Source organism: Panthera uncia, chromosome D1, assembly GCF_023721935.1.
Source record: "Panthera uncia isolate 11264 chromosome D1, Puncia_PCG_1.0, whole genome shotgun sequence".
Taxonomy (NCBI): Eukaryota; Metazoa; Chordata; class Mammalia; order Carnivora; family Felidae; genus Panthera; species Panthera uncia.
Genome location: NC_064808.1, coordinates 74,283,496 through 74,305,414, shown reverse-complemented (window position 1 = coordinate 74,305,414; position 21,919 = coordinate 74,283,496). Strand labels below are relative to the sequence as shown.

Genomic DNA, 21,919 nt, shown 5'->3' with positions numbered 1-21,919 from the left:
TTCAAACACTCCATCAGTTCCCTTGAACTAAACGCCGGAGAGAGCGTGAGCCCCACTCAGAGACGCCTCTCCAGGTGAAGTACTTAGCTTTTGGCCAATAACAAATAGAATCAGGAGGGGCTTTAGTGATTTGGTCCAATGGAAGTCAAGGGGAAAAAAAGACTGGAGGCAGAGAGTAAACCTCCGTCAACAGTTGCCCAATTGGATTGGGGAGTTCTCACTCAAACCTGCGACTGGCTGCTAGATACAGCTACTGAGGGCTTTGGGCGGGGCGAGTTTGAAGCGGATTTCGCGCGCTGATAGCGTCGGGCTGTCATTGGCCAGCAACTTCCTCCCTTTGTGGGAGCTCCCTGCGTACCCGGGGTTAGGGGTTGGGAGGAGCGACCGAGTGACGCAGTAGCCTTCCCAGCCAATCCGAGATGGGGAAGGGAGGCCGAGAAGGAAGCGGATCCGCTGCCGCGCAGCTAAACCGCATCGAAGTATCCTCTTCGTCTCCCTCCGCCGCTATAGGGGCCTAAGCGGGAGCTGCTGGGACGGCGTCACTGAGAGGGCTGGGGGCGGAAGTGGAGGCGGAGGGAGACAGTGTCGACCGCAGGGCCTTGGGCTCTCGCGCCGAGGCTCTGGTGGGCGCGAGGCAGGGGAGGGGGAGGAGGAGGAGCCCGCGGCCCGGGCGGCGGCGGCAGCGGCGGCGCCCGACTTCCCCGTAGGGCCCCGCCTCGGAGCGGGCTGCGGTGGAAGAGAGGAGGAGACTGAGGAGCAGGATGGCGGCCTCGGCCCTGTATGCCTGCACCAAGTGTACCCAGCGCTATCCGTTCGAGGAGCTCTCCCAGGGCCAGCAGCTCTGCAAGGTCCGTGGGCGCTGGGCGGCGGGCGGGCGGGGTTTCCTTGGTCGGAGCCCGAGGGAGCTGGGTGTCCGCTGCACTGCAGCCCGGCTCTTTTCGCCGGCGCCTTCGGAGCTTGGAGCTCTCCTCAGCCGGGACCCCTTTATCCGAGGACGTGGGCATCAGACGGGAAAGGCCCCTGAGAGGAAGACCAAATTTTGCCCTCTTCCAAGGCGTCCCAGGAGGGGGCCGGGCCCCAACAACATTCAGGGGTCTCAGGGGTGGGGCTGAGTGAGGAGGCAGCCACCTGTCTATGCCGCAGAGACCCTGGGGTGGAGATGTTTTCATCTCGGTTTTCTGCTTGGTCTGTCCTCTCCTTCCACCGGGAGGCAGGGGACGGTTTTTGCACTTTCTTGCTAGGAACCTGAAGCCGCAAAGCTGATGGCATCCTTCTTCCCTGTCCAGGAAAGCGAAGCGACTGGTTTGGGGACAGAATGCTCTATGATTTGGAGCTCCTCCCATCCCATTAAAGCCGGGATGCTGTCTGTGAGCAACGGTGCAAAATATTAAGTAGTTTCACATTTAACCAACCCTTGAAATCGGCCCTGACAGCTTTCTTAATTTATTTGTAGCATTACCCCCACATCAAATAAAGACAAAGACACCTATGCCTTCCCTAAGGAAGTATGCTGTAATTGACCACTTACATGATAAATCACTCAATTGGGTCCGTTGGGGGACAGGTATTGTTGATGTTTTAGAGATGTTTAGGTTGTGTAATAATCTTCTACCGGAAAAGTGAAATTTGGGACTTTGAGATAGATACTAATATATTGTCTTATTACAGGAATGTCGGATTGCGCATCCTATTGTAAAATGTACTTACTGCAGATCAGAATTTCAACAAGAGAGGTTTGTATACTGAACAGTTTTTGATTGTTAAAGACAGCACTGTCTGTAAGGAACACTTGGGGGTTGTCGTCCCGTATTTGTATTAAAGTGTTCTTAAATGATGGTTTAGCTTCTTAAATTTTAAGTTGTAAACCGTTTATGTGTGGTGAGAGAGACCGTGTTGCCAAAAAATGGTCTTTTTGTCACCTAGACTTCAGTTTAGACATGAAGAGAGGGAGAATAAATGATTGCATGGAAAGTGTACAGCTTTGCTGTCAAAAAATGGAAATACAAACAGTTACTATGAAGCTTAAAAAAAAAAAGACAAAACATTAGTGATGACATGGACATGAGGAAAGGTCTATAATATTACCAACTACCTTCCAAGGGTGAAATCTAGTAACTTGTTACCAGTAGAAGAACAGTACATACTTTTTAAGAGGGTGATTCCTGTTAAGGATCGGGGCACATACAAGAGAGTAGCCTAAAGAGAAGGACAAATAATTTCTTCATGTGTGGATCCTGGCATCATCCTAGTGGACAAGACCCTGAGGAAGGTTAGGTAGGCACGGAGATGTGATGCTGTCCATAAATGGTGGCAAACGTGAAGATTTTGGAACTGGATAGAAAACACGAGGATTTTGGGGGGTTTTGTTTTCTATACCAAGAAATATATGATAAAAATGTATAAAGACATTTATCTAAAGTTAATGAATAAGGACTGAATTTGGATAATACACATCCCTAAAAAGATCTTTGGTCTATTTTAGAGTAAGTTTTAAGAACTACTAAAGCAAACAGTCAGATCCAAACTATATTTGCTTTAGTCCAGTGGTGTATTAATTACCTCAGCTATGTAAATTTGCTCATCTATATTCAATTCCTTTTCAGCAAAACTAATACAATATGTAAGAAGTGTGCTCAAAATGTGAAGCAATTTGGCACAGTAAGTATGTCTTACATTTTTATATATTGTTATTGTTACTAGTCAACATTTTTCACAAAGACAGACCTTGTAAAAAATATGTATTGCTATGTCCTTAAACATTCAACACATTGAAATATTTCAGGAAAGAAGTTTTCTGTAGATAGTCTCATTGGAAGATGACAACATTTAACAGTCATTTTATGGACACGTGTATATTGAATTTGATCGTGAACTTTATGGTTTTATTCCATAAAGACTCAAACATAGCAAACAAACTTTTCGTTATGGAGAACCCACTTATCTAAAGTTTGCATAATCACACTTTTATCCTCTCTTCAGAACCTCTGACAGTTTTTACATAACAGCACAATTAGGCATTTATTCACAAAATCTTGACATTATTCTAGAAGAAATTTTGTGTTATGTTTACATTACAGTCATTAGTATAGTAAAGTCATGGTTACCCAAAGTGCTGGCCTTAAGTTTCTGTAAAATCCTGAATTGTCTTTTGAGTATCAAAGAAAATCAAGGTATGTTTATCATAATTTAGGTTGAATATGGTTGTGCCAGTTCTTAAGTTGAAAGCTCACATATAACATATATTCTTTTCATCATCTTTACCTGTAGATGAAGAAGTTGTTAAGTGTTTTTTTTAATAAATGAAAGAGTAATTAAGCTAACCAGGATATGAAATTAGTTCATTCTCCTAAATGCTGAATATAGGAAACTTTTGTATCAGTATGTACCTTTATTTTCAGTCTTCGGGATCTTTGTCACATGTAGCTTTTATATTATATGATATACTATTCAGTCATAAATACATTTCCATGATCTTATGTAACTATTTAATAGAGTTAAGAAAAAGTTGCATGACTCTAAAAATAAATGTTCATACATAAATAGGAAACATGATAAATGTTGTTAAATATGAGAGGGCGACATACCTGACAAAATTTTTTTACTTGTTTCCTTAATTAGTCCCAGAAATATATTGTATACTGGTCTATGTTTTACTGAGCAAATGTAGTAAAAGTGTGTATCTGTTTTTCAGCCTAAGCCTTGTCAATACTGTAACATAATTGCAGCATTTATTGGTACAAAGTGTCAGCGTTGTACAAATTCAGAAAAAAAATACGGACCACCTCAGACCTGTGAACAGTGCAAACAACAGTGTGCTTTTGATCGAAAGGAGGAAGGAAGAAGAAAGGTATTTATAGTATGATATCTTCTGAGAATTAACTAAAACACCACACAGGTGGGAAGTTATTGTGATGAATGCACTAATACCTGATGTGTCCTTTGGGTCCCTGAAAACAAATAGTTAGATGGAAGAGTAGGGACAGTGCATTTTCTTCTTGTTGCATCACGTACAATGTGTGTTGATTAGTTGAGATTACTATATGTTGAAACAATATTCTCTGATGGCTGTTCTGTACCATTTGGTCATCCAACGTCTTGTTCAGAATTACTAATTGCTTTTAAATCCTTTCAGCTACTTACCCTTTTGCTGGTTGCATGAAATTGCTGGTGTGAAAAAATACCTGATGGCACATTAACATGTGTAATTCAAAGTTAGTCTTGTGCCTTTTGATTCGGGGCTTAGTTTTCAACCATTGTTTGTTTTTCTCTACCTACAGTGACTTAAAAAGTATGTGTATGCCTGTGGCATTCCTCTGCTGATCAGCATTCACACAGGCCTCTTGTTGTCTGTCAATTTCAGTTGATTTGGAGGATGACTGTCTCTTTGAGAAGCAGGTTCCTCCCCAGGTTCCTCCACAGCAGTATTTGTACCTTAGTTGTAAGACATGTCCCTCCACCACTTACTGTGTGAACAAGTAGAAGAAAGAAAATTTTTTTTCTACAGGTTTAGTCTTAATTTTGGAAAAAAGTCTCTTCCTTTCCCGCTTGACACATGTGCAGTTGATCCTCATTATTTGTGGTAGTTAGGTTCTATAAAGTTGCTGCAAACACTGAATTAACGAATATTGAACTATTGCTCCTAAGGGGGCAGTACAGGATTAGGTTCTTGCCTGTGGTCACAACGTTGTGATTAGTTGATCAATACTTAATCTTGTTTTGTGAATACTTCTCTTCAAAGATATCTTACTTGATATAAATTGTTGTTTGATTAAATGAAGTCATGGCAAACGCACTATATGCCTGAATGGAGTTTATCCAACATGTGTATTTTCTACATAAGGTACATCACAGCCTTCTCGTGCTAAAGAGCACTATACGTCACTTCAACACTACACTTGGGGTTCATTGTAAGCAGTGGAATCATCAATAGAAAGCACAAATGCAGAAAACATGGCACTAGATAGACCATGCAAAGGACACTTGTTTATGGTATAAGAGCTGAAAGAAGGCAGCAGAGTGTCACCTTGTTAAACTTCAGCAGGGAACATTTGCTCTCCGGCTACAGAAATTTCTTGCTGCTGTGTGCATGTTCACGAATGATCCCCAAAGCACTGTAAGTTGATTTGGGGATTACAGATAAATTTTAGCAAGTAGGTTGTGAATTTGCAAATAGGAACCTGCGAATAATGAGAATCAACTGTATATGTCATTTAAGCTCTCCTTGTTTCCAAAACTAACAGTTTTCACTGTGGTGGGAACTACTGTGTCATTTAGTAAATACACAGTGAATTAAGAATTCAGGCCAGTGCTTAGGTAAGATCTTTGAAGCACATTATCAATTTATGCTTTTTTCCTTGTAATAAGAAAAGTTTCTCCAAATTAAAAAACACTTCAAAACTAATGGAGGTCCATATATCATCCTCACCAATTTTATGATATGCCAAACAAGCGTTTTCTGAAGTTTCAGTGAAGTCTAATTTTATTTCCATTTTGCAACAATCTCAGTGTGTGTGTGTAAGAGAGAACACGAGTGTGCACACAGGAATTGAATAGTTTATCTTACCTGCTTTCACTTATACTCAGTTTAGAGGTACCTTTAATACAAGTATTTTCTTTAAAAAGGTTGATGGAAAGTTATTATGCTGGCTCTGTACTTTATCATACAAGAGAGTTTTACAGAAGACAAAAGAACAGAGGAAGAGCCTGGGATCTTCACATTCAAACTCATCTTCTTCATCTCTTACTGAGAAAGACCAGCATCATTCAAAACATCATCACCACCATCATCACCATCACCATCGTCACAGCAGTAGCCATCACAAGTAAGTACTTTGAAGTCATGTTTTCTAAAATCCTCTTGGCATTTTAATGGCGTATATAAGTGTTTAACTTTTTGCAGACACTAGTTTCCGTTGTACATAGTAAGCATCTTGAGTTTAGGGCTTTTTCCCTACTTTATTCAGTGTACAGGCATACCTTGTTTTATTATATTTTCCTTTATTGTGTTTCATAGATACTGTTTTTTACTAATTGAGAGGTTGTGGTAACTCCTGTTGAGCAAGTCTATGGGCAGCCATTTTCCAACAGCTTTATCTCATGATCTGTGATCAGTGATTCATAACTTGCTGAAGACTCAGATGGCATTACCATTTTTTTAGCAATAATATTTTAAAGTATGTATATTGTTTCAGATGTAATGCTATTGCACACTTAATAGACTATATAGTATGGTATAAACATTACTTATGTGCAACTGGGAAACAAAAACATTTTATTTGACTTGCTTTATTGCAATATTCTTTTTATTGCATGGTCTAGAACTGAACCCACAGTATCTTTGAGGTAAGCCTGTATAAAATTATACATAGGAGTGTGTTTAGCTGTTTACCATAAAAATATAGGTAGGGCATTAAAGAATTATTATATAAAATTATGATCATTTGAAGTCAAAATACAAGTAAACCAGAGTTAGTTAATGCTTCATTGGTTTATGTTATCAAAGACCTCAATATTCTTTTTTTGTTTAAATAATTGTTAGGATTTTACTTGTAAAAATGTTTACAGTTATAAATACAAATCACAGTCATATGGAGTTATGTTTATCAGTTATCATTAATTTGTAACTTGTTTTAATTAAACCAGTGACTAGGATACATACGTTCAATGTTTTTGCAGAACAAATTATAAGACTCATTTGTGATCATGATAGAAGCATTCTAAATCGTGAAGGTTCCAAAAGTGTATGAAAAATAATCTCTTAAACTAGTAGTACTTTGTTCTTTTTCAAAACACATAGGCAGGAATTCTGTTTGAATATAAACTGATTTTTTTTTAATTTTTTTAATGTTTTTATTTATTTTTGAGAGAGAGACAGAGCATGAGCAGGGGAGGGGCAGAGACAGGGGGAGACATAGAATCTGAAGTGGGCTGCAGGCTCTGAGCTGTCAGCACAGAGCCCTACACGAAGCTTGAACTCACAGAGTGTGAGATCATGACCTGAGCTGAAGTCGGACGCTCAACCGACTGAGCCACCCATGCGCCCCTAAACTGATTTTTAAAATGCCTTGGGAGGAAAAAGTTATATTGTAGTAATATGTGTGTAGTATAAAGTTGTTTGAACTGTGGTTTTAGTCTTCATGGAAAAATCAAGAGTATTACAACATAAATACAAATCAAAATGGAAAAAACAGTGACATGATAACCAATTTTCGGAAGAATTTATTTTTCACCAGAATTCTCTGTGAGTCTTTAAAGGTCTAGATAGGTAAAACATAAATTCATTTATAGCAAATTGATGCCTACAACATTTAAGAATACGTGATATTTTTAGAATATAATATAGTTCTAATAGATTTGATTTTAAATTATAGGCAAGCATTTATTACGAGGTTTTATTGAGGTAGTGATGTTCAGTCGCATTTTTTCCACTTGCCTTACCCTGTCATCGTGCTTTCTGGATGTCACAATAGTGGAGTGCGTAGTGACTTCTAATCTGGCTATTCTGAAGAAATCTTACGGTGTTTCTGTCAGAATATCCCAGGGAACAAAATGAACATCTTTTTTCTGCTCTTTTAAGAAAACATATGACAAAATAACTGTCATAATGATATATTCCTGAAACTCAACTGAAGCATCCCTTTCCTTTGTCCTTTATAAATTTTTCTTCGCATGTGATAGGACACACTGAGAGTATGTTTATAAAAATCATTCTGTGACAGTAACTTCATCTTTTGAAAAAATAACAGGTTTCAAAAGTAAAGGTAATAAGGATGGTATTGACCTTTAATTTTTTTTTTTCCTTTTTATTGCTTAAGAAATAAAAATACTGTTTTGTATTTGATGGACATAGACCATTTGCTGAGTAGGCAGTCCGTTTGTGAGATCCTATTTTAAGTTCACTAGATTGGAACAATTATGAGGAGCATACATGTTGTAATATATAGTAATGGGTGGGGTTAGAGGACAACAAAAACAGATCAGTCTGGATCCAGGAATGGCCATCTCAGAAAGCAAAGATGAGAATTCCAAGTGTTTTCCTTAAATCATTATTAATGTGATTATTCTCACATTATTAATGTGATTGGAACACACCAACTGTTCCAGATCACTTGGAGATCTGGATAGTGCTATTCATGTGTGGCTATATGGTTTGCTAATGCTTATAATTAAATTTGTAAAAGAAATGGCAACTGAATTCCTCAGTAGGGTTGCCATTTATTGCCACAAATAAAGAGTAACTCAGGTTTATAGAATTACGGCATTATTTCTCCAACTTGGTATTTATCTTATGACTGATTCTAAAGAACATAGTCTGACTTTTTCTTTTTTTACTTTTGCTTTAAAAACGTCTACAGCTACAATAGTGGATTTTATACACACAAATGTATATACGTATTTGTATTTATTGTATATACGCAAGTAGTGTATGAAGTGCTTTTATGTACGTAAACTCATTTAAGTCTCATACACTTATAAGGTATATATCATACCATTTTGCAGATGAGGGAACTAAGGCTCAGGAATTTTAAGTAACTGGCAAAATGTCACACAGCCCAGGTCTTCTCTAACGCCTTACATGGTATAAATATGTGGCATCTGGTACATAGGAGATGCTCTATTCACAAATCAATAAACGAAGGGTTAGTGCAGGATTGGCTGATACACAAGTACAGGAGAAAAGCATGTAGGATTCATAGTGAATTATAAAGTGGTTATTAGTGTTATGGCATATTGGGAAAGAATTCATAATACAGCATTTAATTGTAAGTAAAAGTAAAATTCGTTTTTATTGTGAAACTTCTCAGTTTTTTTCAGCATGACTGTTCCAGAGTACTGACCAGAGAAAGATCTAGAGACTTTGGAAAGGGTTCTAAGGAAAACTAGGAAAGAAACAAATTAAGACATTTCTTGGTTCAAGTTGACACACTGTTCTGAGCAACAGGAGTTACTCCAAAGGAGAAATCTTCATACAGAATTATTAAGAAGGCCTTAACTTTAGAGATCAAATATTTTCTGTCTGAAGTAGTAAGGGCAGCCTAAGTATGATGACTGTCCTACTTTATAATTGTAGAACCTTATCCTGGTGAAGAGAATTTAATCCCTATAACTGTACCTTTGTTAAAGAATTTAAAATGGGTAGTACTTGCTTGATTAGAAGTTATCTCACTAGAATGTGATTTATTCAACATATATTATCTTAGTTTGAAAACTTAAGTATGTCTTCTCTGAATAAAAAAATTCTAAACCTGTGTAATTTGAGTCCATTGGGAAGAATGCTGTTAAGCATAGATGTATTAAATAAATGTTGTTGTTAGATGTCATTTATGTATTTTTCAGAATCAGCAATCTGAGTCCAGAACAAGAGCAGGGACTGTGGAAACAGAGGTAAATATGTTAACATATTTTCTGAAGTATTTTGAGACGTATTTTCTTTTTAACGTGACTTCCCTTTAACTTTGTTACTTATGCTTTTAAAAAATCGATGATCGGTAATATTTTAGAGGAAGAAGAATTATCAGGTGCTGCCTCTGCCCTTTTTACTCTAATTATTGTTATTAATGTTTGATTTCAGCCATAAATCCTCTGCAGCAATTCAGAATGAAACTCCAAAGAAAAAGCCCAAATTGGAATCTAAGCCATCTAACGGAGATAGGTAAAAATGAATTCCTTTAGCGCTGTGAAAATTCAAGTTAGTTGAACAGTTATGGTTGATTGCCAGCTATTACTAGGTAAAAGAATAGAAACATGTATCTTCTACATTGACTTTTTTGAGTCACCTAGAAGAGTAACCATAATCCGTTAAAAATTTTAACTTAATTTTGGCAATAAGCAAGTGGCACTGAACTGTTGTTCTATTTGGGGAATAAATTTGGGTTTTGAAAAAAGAAAAAAAAGGAAAACATCTGAATAGAACATTCTATTTATCTTAATTATTCTTCAGTGAAACACAAATCTAATGTGATATTTTAAATTGACCTGCTTGGAAAATGTATTTAAATTTAAAGTATTAGGAGCGTGAGTTTGTTTTAGTTCATTAGCCAAAAGTTTGCTGATGTTACTGTACAAATTGGCTGCCTATTGCTTTACACTAGAAGTATTGACCCCCTAAAAGCTAATACTGAATTATATTTCTGCAGGTGTATGTAATGTGTGCCATTAGTAAGGTAATTTGCCAGTTGCATCCATTTCTGTCAGGTACATATTTTTTTGCATTAGCCTTAAGGATGTTTGTGGAATTGTCTAATTTATGCAATTTGAACACCTGCTAATTTTCCTTCTACTTCATTTAACTGTGTTTTACTTTTTTCTTTTTAGTAGCTCTATAAATCAGTCAGCAGATAGTGGGGGAACAGACAATTTTGTCCTTATAAGTCAACTGAAAGAAGAAGTGATGTCACTTAAACGTCTCTTACAGCAGAGAGACCAGACCATTTTAGAAAAAGATAAAAAGGTAAGGACATGGTTCATTGAAGCCTGGTAAGATTTACATCTTGACTTTTGCTGGGTAATTGCAAATTTTATTAGACCTCAATAACTTGGTAATGTTTATTGTGTATGATTCTTACGAGACACATTACAGAAGCCAAACTGGAACATAAGCCATCTAGTGAAGATAGGTAAAAATGGTCTTTCAGAATTTTAGTTGTAAGAATTAACTGAGGGCTAATTAGAATTGTAATATTTGAACATTAGTTTTTACTAAACCTGTAGTGTAGAAATAGGCCTGATGTCTTCATTTGGAAATGACATGTAAATGAAATATTATGTGAATTCTTACGATTTAAGAGGGTAGTTGAGTCTTTGACATACTAATCATGTATGTATTTCACTCCAGATCAAATAACTGGTGAAAAGTATTCCAAAGGGAATTTCCTGTGTGGTAGTCAGTGATTAGAGTTAGGTGTCTAAGATCATTTTATAGGAAGTAAATGTATTTATTAGGACTTTGTTTATCAGTTAGATTAAGAATATCAAATATATTGTCAGGTTAGTGAAAAGTTATAACACTTTTTTTGTGTGAACTTGAACAGAATGGTTTCACATCTTTGGTGCTCAGTTTTTTGTTTTTTTTTTTCATTTTAAAAATGGGAATATTGATACCATCTCATGAGATAGTTGTTACAATTACATGAAAGTATGAAGTACTAACAGCTCCTGCCACATGTTGAGTGTTCATAGCTGCTGTTATTGATGCTGGGTCATCTTTGAGGGCAGAACCTATTTTTGTACTTGTTTATACTCTTAGACTATCTAATTTGACTTACTTCAAACATCTTGTGCAATAGGAAAACATTAAACGTATTCCTTTTAAAATTGTGAACAAGACACGATTATAAATATGTGTATGAATTATCGGTCTCTGAGTATCCATAGTGTTGCTTGAATCTGAACTTTTTCCTTTGGCATTTCACAACTTTTGTGTTACAGTTTTCCTATGCCATGATGGTTAGTAGTTTTAAGTTTATCTTAATACATTTGGACCTTACTTTAAGCAAATTCAGTATATGAAATTTAGAATTGATGTAAGATTGAAAATAGGATAGTAATGATTGTCATATTTTTTATGGTTAATTAGCAAAATTTTTGAATTACTGAGCTTTTATGGAAATTTATTTTATGCACAAAATCTTAGAGACATTGCTATTGTATAAAGATTTATCTGTATTAATCTAGGTAAAAGTTGAATGAAACAGTAAGTTGACTATAAAACATTCCAAATGAATTGTGGAATTTTGACTGTTTGAAATTTTTTTTCCATAGCATGACTCTTGTATGTAAGTGCAGTTTGTTGGAAGTTTTCTGCTTTTGTTAGCATTCCTTTTTTTTACAAAAACACTAACAGGAAAGGAAATAATAGTGTCCTAAGAAACATAATAATTCTTAGCCTAAAATAACTACATATTTGCTATTTTTTCTTATGATGTAAATGTAAGATAACCAAGGCGTTTTCTTGAATTTATTTCACTTTATTCAGTGACTTCTAGAGCTAGCCATGTACTAAATCATGAGGATTCAAAGATGAATAAATAAATAAGACCTGATTCTTATCTTCCATAAATTCATAATCTGAAGGCAACACACAGTGGAGTGACAAGAATAATTATCTTAGCTGATCTGATGTGAATTGACATTTCAGAACAGGAATTCCTTTGTTAATGTAGAAAACAGAGAGAGAATTCAGTTATTCTTTGAATTTGGCAAAAGCAAGGGCTTTTATTCAGACAATAAGAATATAATACACCATGATTCCTTTCTCTTTTTGCTGTTACACATCTTTGAGGTTACTGGCTAATTACAAAACAGAAGTGCAAACCTTTAAAGCTCATGTAATGAAAACCATTTGAAAATAACCAGAAGTTTTCTTCTCCATGGTTCTGATAACGAAATGATAAAATATGGACTTATTTTTTTAGTTTGAGCTCATAAATATCTTGTATTTTTATGTATGCCACTGATACTTAAGAAAAGAATGTAGCTTTCTCAAACCACTGACTTTTTTCTTGAATTTGTCTAATTTAGCCAAAATTTTAAAGTAACTCCCTTTTCTTTCTCATTCCGTGTTAGTTGTATTTCTGTGCTTTGTTCTTAATTTTTCTTCAAGTCTTAGGTGGTATTAGGTACATAATTCTGGACATAAATTTTAAAGTAAAAGCAGTATAGCTTATGGTTGATAGAACCATTCCTCTTTGTACTTCACCCAGTGTGAAACCTTCCTTTTTGTTCATGAAAGAATATTTTAACCTGAAACCACTTTTAACATTTAGTTTGCTTATGTATAATATGAAGTATGTTGTCATTGAAGCATTTTTCCCCGGTATTGGCCATTAAACGTTTTTGTTGGCATAGTAGGTGCCAAACTCTATGTCCAGTGAAACCATCTTTAAATTGAAACAAAAGAGGCATCTTCTCAAAAGTTTTACTGACAGTTTGGTATTATCTTACCATTAAAATACACTGTACTAGCTTTCATTTCACAAAACAAATTCTAAATAGGTTATAAGACTCAGGAAACTGCTAACATTTTCCACTTCTGTAATGAATTGTGATTTTATAATGAAGTATGTTGAAAATGTGTTTGTGCATGTATATATATTACACTTTCATACACACATATTTATGTATATATGCTTGTTTATCTCTCAGCTAACCGAACTAAAAGCGGACTTTCAGTATCAAGAGTCAAATTTGAGAACAAAGATGAACAGTATGGAAAAAGCTCACAAAGAAACTGTGGAACAACTTCAGGTAAATAACATTTATGTAAACTGTTAGGCAAGGAGGGCTAACCTTACTTATAATTAATAGTGTAATATCTTGGACTGGTATTGGTGTCCCTATTTTAGGTGTATTTGGTGCTTTTTCAACTTTAATCTTGGTTTTATAATACTTCTTAATCCTGCTCCCCTTAAGTGTTATTGCTTGAAATCACTTGATAGGGGATTCAGTCTGTTAATTCTGAAAACTTCTGTCTAAACTTGATACAGGGTTTTCAGACGAGGATACCGATGGAGTATGTTCAATTGATCATTGGGTGAAAGCAAAAAATTAAAAATTGGATTCATGAAACTAAGGTGAAAATAAGGTCTTTAGTACGTTTTATAAGCATTCTTCCCGTTTTCTCCCAGATAATGGGAGGTGGGCATACAAAACCAATTCTTAGGGACCTCAAGTGGAGGAAATTTATGCCACATGCAGTGATGAAAGGCAAAAGAGTGCACTTTAACCTTCATACTGATGTTCAAGGTGTTCAGTAGGATTCTGCTGTGTGCCGCAGTGGGCAGCTTCTAGTGATCTAGGCCAAGGCCAGCCTCAAGATAAGCATACTCAGGAGGATTTCAGTGTATGTACAACTGAATGGTGAAGCCAAGGGTCCCCATAGTGACAAAGACGGCAGTATCTGATATCCGGCATGCAGAGATGGAGAGCATCCAGCAGGGACACGGATTATTCCCTTATTTAAGCCTTTTTGCACCTAGGTTTTGTAAATTTAGAAATCAGACCACACTAAATTAATTACATGTTCTGTTGATTTATAGATTCTGACGTTTCTAGAATTAATCTTTGGGTAACAGGGTTTTTAAGGTTCAGTAGTTTTAAGTCATAAAAGCATAGAGGATGCATGCCAGCTCATAGACTGCAGATGGAAAAGTGCAGCTTCAGAAGGAAAGGATTAATACTGCCCTGGGTTTTTAATCATTGTAGCATCAGGGTAAATGTGCTGTTCCTACCTTTTGGTTTGTAATTCCTCATACTTCTTTGAAGGTAGCTTAAATTGAATAAAATTGTAAAGTGCATCTAGGAACCTGCTGAAATTTGAGTGATAGCCCTAGTCTTAATGCTTACATTAATGATCTTACAAAGAGTTTTAAAGGGAAACCTTGTGTGCAACCTAGCACATAGTAGGCACTCAAATAATTTGTTGAATGAGTGTTGATTTATGGAAATGTCCATCTGCCCTCTGTCCTGAGAAATTACCCATATGATTAGGGTTCTCGTACATTATCATCCACCAGCAAATATTTGCTTTATGGTATTCTTAGTTTTCTCATTCAGTTATTAATACTGAATGATAACCTGGCAACAGAAGCTGTTGATAAATTATAAAATGATAAAACTTAGTACTTCTCAGTGTTCAAAATAGCAATTTGTTGTTTTATTTTCCTGCTGTAAGCACAGAGGACCTTCTTTTTGACATCTTAGTCTGATTGGTATCTTAAGCCTAACTTTTCTTGGTCGGTTGCTGAGGTTTATATAATAGAAGAGCAATTGATGTTTATATAGAAGCATGACGTTTCTAACATGATTTTACATAAGCTGTCTTATTTGCTCTTTACAGTAACTTTGAGTTCCCATTTTACAGATGAAATGGTGGTCATATAATTAGAACTGACGTAGAAACGTACATCTTCTGATTCAGATTAAACTGTACTTTCTCCTGTGTTCCCACCAACTCGGGTCACTCAGGTTTCTGTTTAATCCTTGTTATCAGACCACTTCCCTATATCTTTTGTGTTACTGCTGGAGACATTCTGTTACAGTTGTATGCCCTCTTTTAACTGTACTCCCTTCAACCATGTACGAGTAGGGTTTTCTGCCTAGGTGTGTAAATATAGTTAACTATTTTTCTTATCTTTTTGTGATAGAATACTGAACCTGTAGCAGAAGACTTACTTTGTTTTAATAATTCTCAAAACATTTTTAATTATCAAACCTGGGAAATAAATCAGTGAGCGTCACAAGGCAAAATTATGCAAAATACCAAAATAAACAACCTAAGTTGTCTAAAAAGACTACCAAATAAAAAATTCTACCTTTTGTTGAGGAGCTAATAAAGGGAGAAAGGGAACAAGCTTTGAGTGCCTACTATGTATCAGCCTCTGTGTTAGGCTCAGTGTTTTATATATTTGGTTAGTTATTTCAACTCCTCTCGGGGTGGTGACATTTCTGTTTTACATATGAGAAAATAGACTGCGAGTTTTTGTAACAAAATCTGTATGATTTCAGATAGTCTTTCCTTTAGGCTAGTGTTTCTAAACATTTTTAGCTTAACTTGTTAAGAGTCTTAAATGATTTTTTTCAGGGTGCATAATAAAGAAATAACATTAGGATAAAAATTTTAAATGCATACATATTTAAGTGTTGCATTATAAAATGTTTTAATGTACCTAAATTAGAATAATACACATTTGGGCTTGTCTCCATTTAACAACTGATGCACTATTTATTTTTCTTAAAGGCTTTTTTCTTGCATAACTTATCAGCAACTAAGTTTATTAGTGATGTGATTAGGAGACCGAATATATAAAGGCAAAGTGAAAATTAGCTGCTAAAAAATTAAAAGGAAGAGCTGCTTTCAACACTTAATGTTCTTGTGTTTCATACTTAGAATATGAAAATTATGAACTCTTTAATTTTTGTGTTTGCTTCTCATTGATGACTGAGGAAAGATAATTCAAATATTAACTTTTTAATGATTTGGTATGTCAATATAAAAGGCTTTGCATAAAGAAAACGTAGATCTGATGGCAATCTCTTTGAGGCACATCTGCAAACATAATTTTCTTTATGTCCTTCACTAATCTGTATTTTAAATTTTCTGTTAAGATTTCTGTTCTTAGCAAGAGTCTATTATAATTATAAGTTACATAACATGTAGCTAACAATAAAAAGAAAACAATTTGAAACTAATAACAGTGGCTAAGACTGGTCAGCCGAGTAATAAACCAGTTGATCATTGGCATACTCACTTGACTTACCACTAACTACCAGACATTCTCATTATTTGTCTTCTGAGTTTCTCAAACTGTTTAATTTTAAAGGAAAAACAAAAATCCTTTTAAATTCTTTATGATTTTCTAGATTTCATATTGAAATTGAATTTGAAATTGAAACTCTTAATTACCATCTTATTTAACAACTGTTAGAGAAATGCTGTATATGCAGTTGAACATAAAAATGATTAGATGCGCAAATACGAGATAGTTCTATGAATATTTGCATTTAGGAGGTAATAGGTATTAATTGGGGAGAGTTTGGTTGAAGAAAAGTGGGGGAGTGGAGGTACAAAGCTTGGAAAAGGTGTATGTTTCATAAAACTGGTTTAAGATGGGACACAGAGAAGGGGGCAGGGTGTTCTCTTGCCCTACAGAGGCCAAATTAGAGAAGATGAAGCACCGAGGTTAAAAAGTATATCTAGGTAATAAAAAATCTTGAGATTTGTGAAGGAGAATAAATGGTATTCCTCCCTAAACCAGAGAAAAAAATTTGTTCTTAGGGCAGTGCTCAGACTCTAGTCCACTGTCAACACTCTCCACACTTGGGCTGAAAAACTCCAAAGGTATTTGATTATGAATGTATTTGTAGATATGGAGGGCCCTTATTACCTGTGCTTCCACAGTTAAGAGAGGCAAAGGCAGTCAATGTGAAAATACTCACTTGAAGGTCGTCCCTCCTTACACATTCCTCCTCACTAAACACTGGTGATTGTCATAGTGCATTGTTTCAAGGACAGTGTCTTTGTCAGTGGTCTGTGGAACATTTGCATGATGTGCACAAACAGTTCAGATTGAGGGCAAAGTGAAATTTTGAATCTTTGAAAAAAAAGTTTCAACCTTTCACAAATCTGAAAACAGTGATGGTGTGTAAATGTTCAAATTACGTCAAAACCAGTACCAAATGAGTGTTAGGGCAATTAAAGGAACACAAATAAGATCAGACAGGGTGCTTCAAAAAAATTGTTTGAAGAGCATTAGGTTGAGAAAATTGGCAAAGTGATAAAGAGTGAATATTTTTGCAAAAAGGACCTCTTATGCTTATTCTATAAATAGGTAAATATATGAAAGATTTTGTACAGTTTTTGGGCAGTATTCCTCCCAAATCATCACTTGAGTCATTATAAAATTTATTTTCATTGTTTTCATTTTACATCTAGATAAAGATGTAAAATTTAGATATTTAAATGTAAATATCTCATTTACATTTAGATAAAGAACTAAATATGTTTTCCTTATTTAAAATTTGGCCCTCTTTTAAATGGATTCACTCTGAGTTGCCTTTTTCTAACTGATTTTATCTTTGACATTTACATTGACATTTTACAAAGGGGGGTGATGATAAACCAATCTAAAATTTTCCTTCTCCATATCCAACATTAAAGAGATGAACCTAAATATACTAATTCTTTCATTTATTTTAAGTGCTTCAATGAAATCTTGTTCTATAAGTGAAAAGAACAGCATTAAATAAGTAGTATTCTTCAGTGTGACTTAATATTTCAAGCATTTTTCATCTTAAATGTTTTTGTCTCCCACAGGCCAAAAACAGAGAACTACTCAAACAGGTCGCAGCATTGTCAAAGGGTAAAAAGTTTGACAAAAGTGGAAGCGTACTAACATCCCCTTGAGAAAGTAGTTTTTCATGTAGTGTTTCTGCTGAAAATGTACATTTGAAAAAAAATTCTGTGAAGCCCTTAAATTCTGTGTAGTGGAGAAATATTTTTGCACACCAAATGAATTGGCGTGTTTCCTATTCACTTTTGTAACTGATACACAGCATTTTTTAAGTTGTAAAACGTTCAAATAAAACTTCAACTGGTTTGAAGTTACTTTTTAATTATTTGATATCCAGGAACTTTTTTGCCAGCAATAGTATTAAACACTTGTAAAGGAGTGCATGAGTAGTGCTCTTTATAAAATGCAACAGGCAATAATAGATTACGGTTTTCAGAAGTCAGAGCAGCAGGGTTTGGGTTGGTTTTGTTTTGTGTTTTACACTATGCTAATTTCAGATAAAAGTTTGCAATTTAGAAATACAAAAACTTTTAAACAAGGAAAATGGTGAACACTGGTTTTTTGGTAATTGTGTTTTTACTTTGCATCAACATGAACTTAGAAAATCATGGTGCTTTTATTAAATGAACTTCAGAATATATGTAAATATGTTTTTAAAAGTTACATCATTAACATTAGTTAGTAAACTGGTATTTTCATTATTCATATAGGAATTAATGTTTATTGTACAGTATCCAAGGTAAAATGTGTTCTGTTTTGTACAAACTACTGTAGATTTTTACTTACAAGTGCCTTTTTGCCACCTAATGTTTTTATTTATAGGAATGCCGATCTTTTGTACATACAGTTTGTTTTAAAATCATGTTTAATAAATGTTTGTATATAAATGCATATGTACAGAAGCCTATTTCAAAAGGAAATCAAAGTTGTTAGTAAAATGTTTGAGTTTGCATTAAGAACTGATAATGCATATAGACTCTAGATGATTTTGTGGTTTGTGTGTGATATGAGAAGCTGTTGGTCACTGAATTCATTGAATTATGTAAAAATACTTCCCCAAAGATTTAATTTTAAGTCGTTTCTGATAGAGTAATTTTATTTTTTATGTCCTATGGCTTCATGTTCATATTTTGTGAGTTACATATTTTGCTTTCTTTTTGTTTTATAAAAGTTTTTTAAAAATTTATAATTTTTCTGCAGTGGTCCATATATCTGCTTTCCCTATAATATGTGGTTATCTAAGTTAATATTTATGTACACCGTACTTGATTTGTAAGTTTAAAGCAAATCTGGAAAAATTTAAATAACTTAAATCAATCCATGATTATCTTTGAATAAATTGGAATCTACTGTAAGATACAGGCACTATTTATAAAAAAATTATATCAGAGTCTTTAAAATTGTCTATTAAAGGTTAAGGTAGGTTGGGATAGGTTATGTAAAGTTATTGACTAATTATTTTCTGATCCGGTGGTTTCCAGTCTTTAATGGAATTGATCTCCTCCTTAATAAATGCCAGTTCAGACGTTTAGTTCAATTTTAAAGCAACAGGCATTGCTAGATATACTGTATAGAGTGGAAGAGAGTGCCTTCTCTTAGGAATTTATGGGCAAGGCTAAATTTGTTTTAATTAAACTGTTATTAAATTTATTAGTTTTAAGTTGTTTTTAAACAAACAATGATTATGAATGTCACATCAAAGATCATCTTTCCTCAGAACACAGGATGATTATAATTGTTTTTAAGATAACTGGTGTTTTAGGAGATTATTCCTATAGCTTGTCATTATACATTGATACCAGATTAATTCTTTGTCCAATGTGAAAACATGTAATCTAGGGTAATTTTGAAGTAATAGCAAAAAGATTGAATCAGTCGGACTTGGAAAAATTAAATCAGTTTATTTTTATGAGCTCTTCATGCAATAATCTTCCTAAATTTAGTACTCTCAACAATGGTAGGTAATGCCTTCTTAACACAGATTTTAATGTTTGCAGGATTTGCTAAATTCGTAAGATACTCATTACCTTTCTTTAAAATTTATAACGTTTTATATTCTGGTTTCATAGCCATTTATCAGTCCACAGAGGTCATTATGATTTTAAAAATAAATTATGTAATAGTTCTATAACTTGTTGGAGCTGCTACTAAAAAACAAGGTGCCCCTTTCCCCTTTTTTTACAAAACAGATTAAAAATTGAAAATCAGTCTAAATGATTAAGCTTTGTAAATTCCAAGGCTAAAGCCTCTTAGGGGCTTCACAGTATTTAGTCCTAATTAAATACCATCTCTCTATTCCATGACCGTATTCTATAACTTAATTTTTTTTGCAATTGTATAAACTAGTAATTGAGTCCCAGTCCTGGATCTGTAGTGTATTGACATAATGAGCTGATACTCTTTAAATGTGGACCTGTAAGGAGATACTATGGTGTGCCGTATTGTGCTTTTTAGCCCGTTTTCCGCAATTAGCATTTACCAGTGAGGGTCGTTTTGGCCCAAGTTATTTATGTATTAATAGCCTGTGAATATTGCAGTCCTTTTTAGATTGTATTGGTCTCAAGATGCATTCTGCGGTGAACCTGGTAAGCTGTTCACATGTATAGACTATTGAAATACTGTACTTGTACACATCTGACTGTTGACATTTTGTACTTTTTTCTAAATCCAATATTTCACAATAAAAACTTGTCAAAAAAGTTTTGTATTAGTTTCCTATTGCTTCTGTAATAAAATACCATAAACTTAGTGGCTTAAAATAGGAAAGATGGATTCTCTTTCACAGTTCTGGATGGCCAGAAGTCCAAAATCAGTCTCACTGGGCTGATGTCAGAGTGTTGGCAGGACGGTTCCTTCTGGAGGCTCAAGGGGATAACCTGTTTTCATGCCTTTTCCAGCTTCTGGGAACTGTGTTCTTTGCATTCCTTGGCTCTTTGCCCCTTCCTCCATCTGCAAAGCCAAAAAGTGTAGCATCTTCAAGTCCCTCTACCTCTGTCATTATGTCTTTTCTCTTCAGTCATGCTCTCTCCCTTTGCTGTCTCTTATTATCCCTCTCAAGGACATCATTGAGTCCATCTGGATGATCAGGAGTCTTCCTATCTCAAATCCTTAGTCATTTCTGCATTCCTTATTGTCACATAAGGTAACATATTCACAGAGGTTAGAACATGGACATCTTAGAGGACCATTACTGAGCCTACCTGTAAGCTTCCATCTACATTTTCCCAGAATGAGGTTTTACAACAGCAGATTTGAGAGAACTGGCTGAGGCAAACATTTAGTTTTGCTGCATGTTCAGTAAGACTGCTTTCAGGTAACTCTTACTGAGATACTGAGATATTTTCAAGGTAACAATAAAGCAAATAAAGCCATAGGTAGTTACGGTTTTGCAAACTTTGGAACATGACTAAAACCAGGCAATGTTATTTGATAGAACTGAGTTAAGGATCTGATTCTTTATAGTCCAGTTGGGGAGACCATAAACATGAAAAAATATCTGGAACTTAACCTTGGTATTATAAGGTGTAATAAGAAGCTAATAGCTTTAGCAAGGGCAATGTAAGAATTGTGGTTAAGGTTAGTGTAAGTCACTGCTTTCTCAAACTTGAGCATGTATCAGTCACAGGGAGGGATGGGGGGGGGCGGTTTGTGAGGCACGTGTTGCTGGGCCTCTGCCCCAATTTCTTGAGTCCATAAATCTGGGATCGGTCCCGAGAATTTGCACTTCTAAGCTCCCAGGTAATGCTGATGTTTCCGGCTTAATGCCCCCACTCTGAAAACAAGTGGTATATAAAACAAAGCACAAAAAGTTTTCAGGGATAACAAGTAGAGGAAATTTTGAAAAGAATTGGGGAATGAACTTGGAAAAATTACTTGGAACTACATTTTCAAGGCAGTTTGGGTAGTCTCTACTAGAGTTGGAAAGGAAGTGATGTAAGACCAGATAATTTAATGCTTTAAAAAGACTGTAGGTATCATTTTCTCCAACTGCTTTATTTTATAGCCAGGGAAGTGGAGCAGGAAGTGGTAAATGACTTGAGTACTGACTTTTATGAATGCCTTGCCATTTTCCAAAAAGAATTTGAGGTAGCTTGGCTTAAGTGACTTGTACCTAGACAGTTTGCCACACA

The 21,919-nt window shown here is 35.2% G+C and overlaps 1 protein-coding gene across 2 annotated transcripts; it reads left to right on the top strand.

Annotated features, from left to right (window-relative positions):
* The first annotated feature begins 102 nt into the window (after nucleotides 1-102).
* FAM76B (family with sequence similarity 76 member B) lies at nucleotides 103-21,337 on the top strand. 2 transcript variants are annotated; one of them, XM_049620454.1, is made up of 10 exons: nucleotides 103-848; nucleotides 1,669-1,733; nucleotides 2,604-2,658; nucleotides 3,692-3,847; nucleotides 5,623-5,822; nucleotides 9,337-9,384; nucleotides 9,572-9,652; nucleotides 10,318-10,450; nucleotides 13,144-13,245; nucleotides 17,813-21,337. In XM_049620454.1, the coding sequence occupies exons 1-10, from the start codon at nucleotides 762-764 to the stop codon at nucleotides 17,900-17,902; spliced, it is 1,017 nt and encodes a 338-aa protein (XP_049476411.1). In that variant the 5' UTR covers nucleotides 103-761; the 3' UTR covers nucleotides 17,903-21,337. The 2 variants fall into 2 exon arrangements, with proteins under 2 accessions (XP_049476411.1, XP_049476402.1); XM_049620445.1 differs by having other exon boundaries at nucleotides 104-848; nucleotides 10,315-10,450; nucleotides 17,813-21,336.
* The last annotated feature ends 582 nt before the right edge of the window (nucleotides 21,338-21,919 follow it).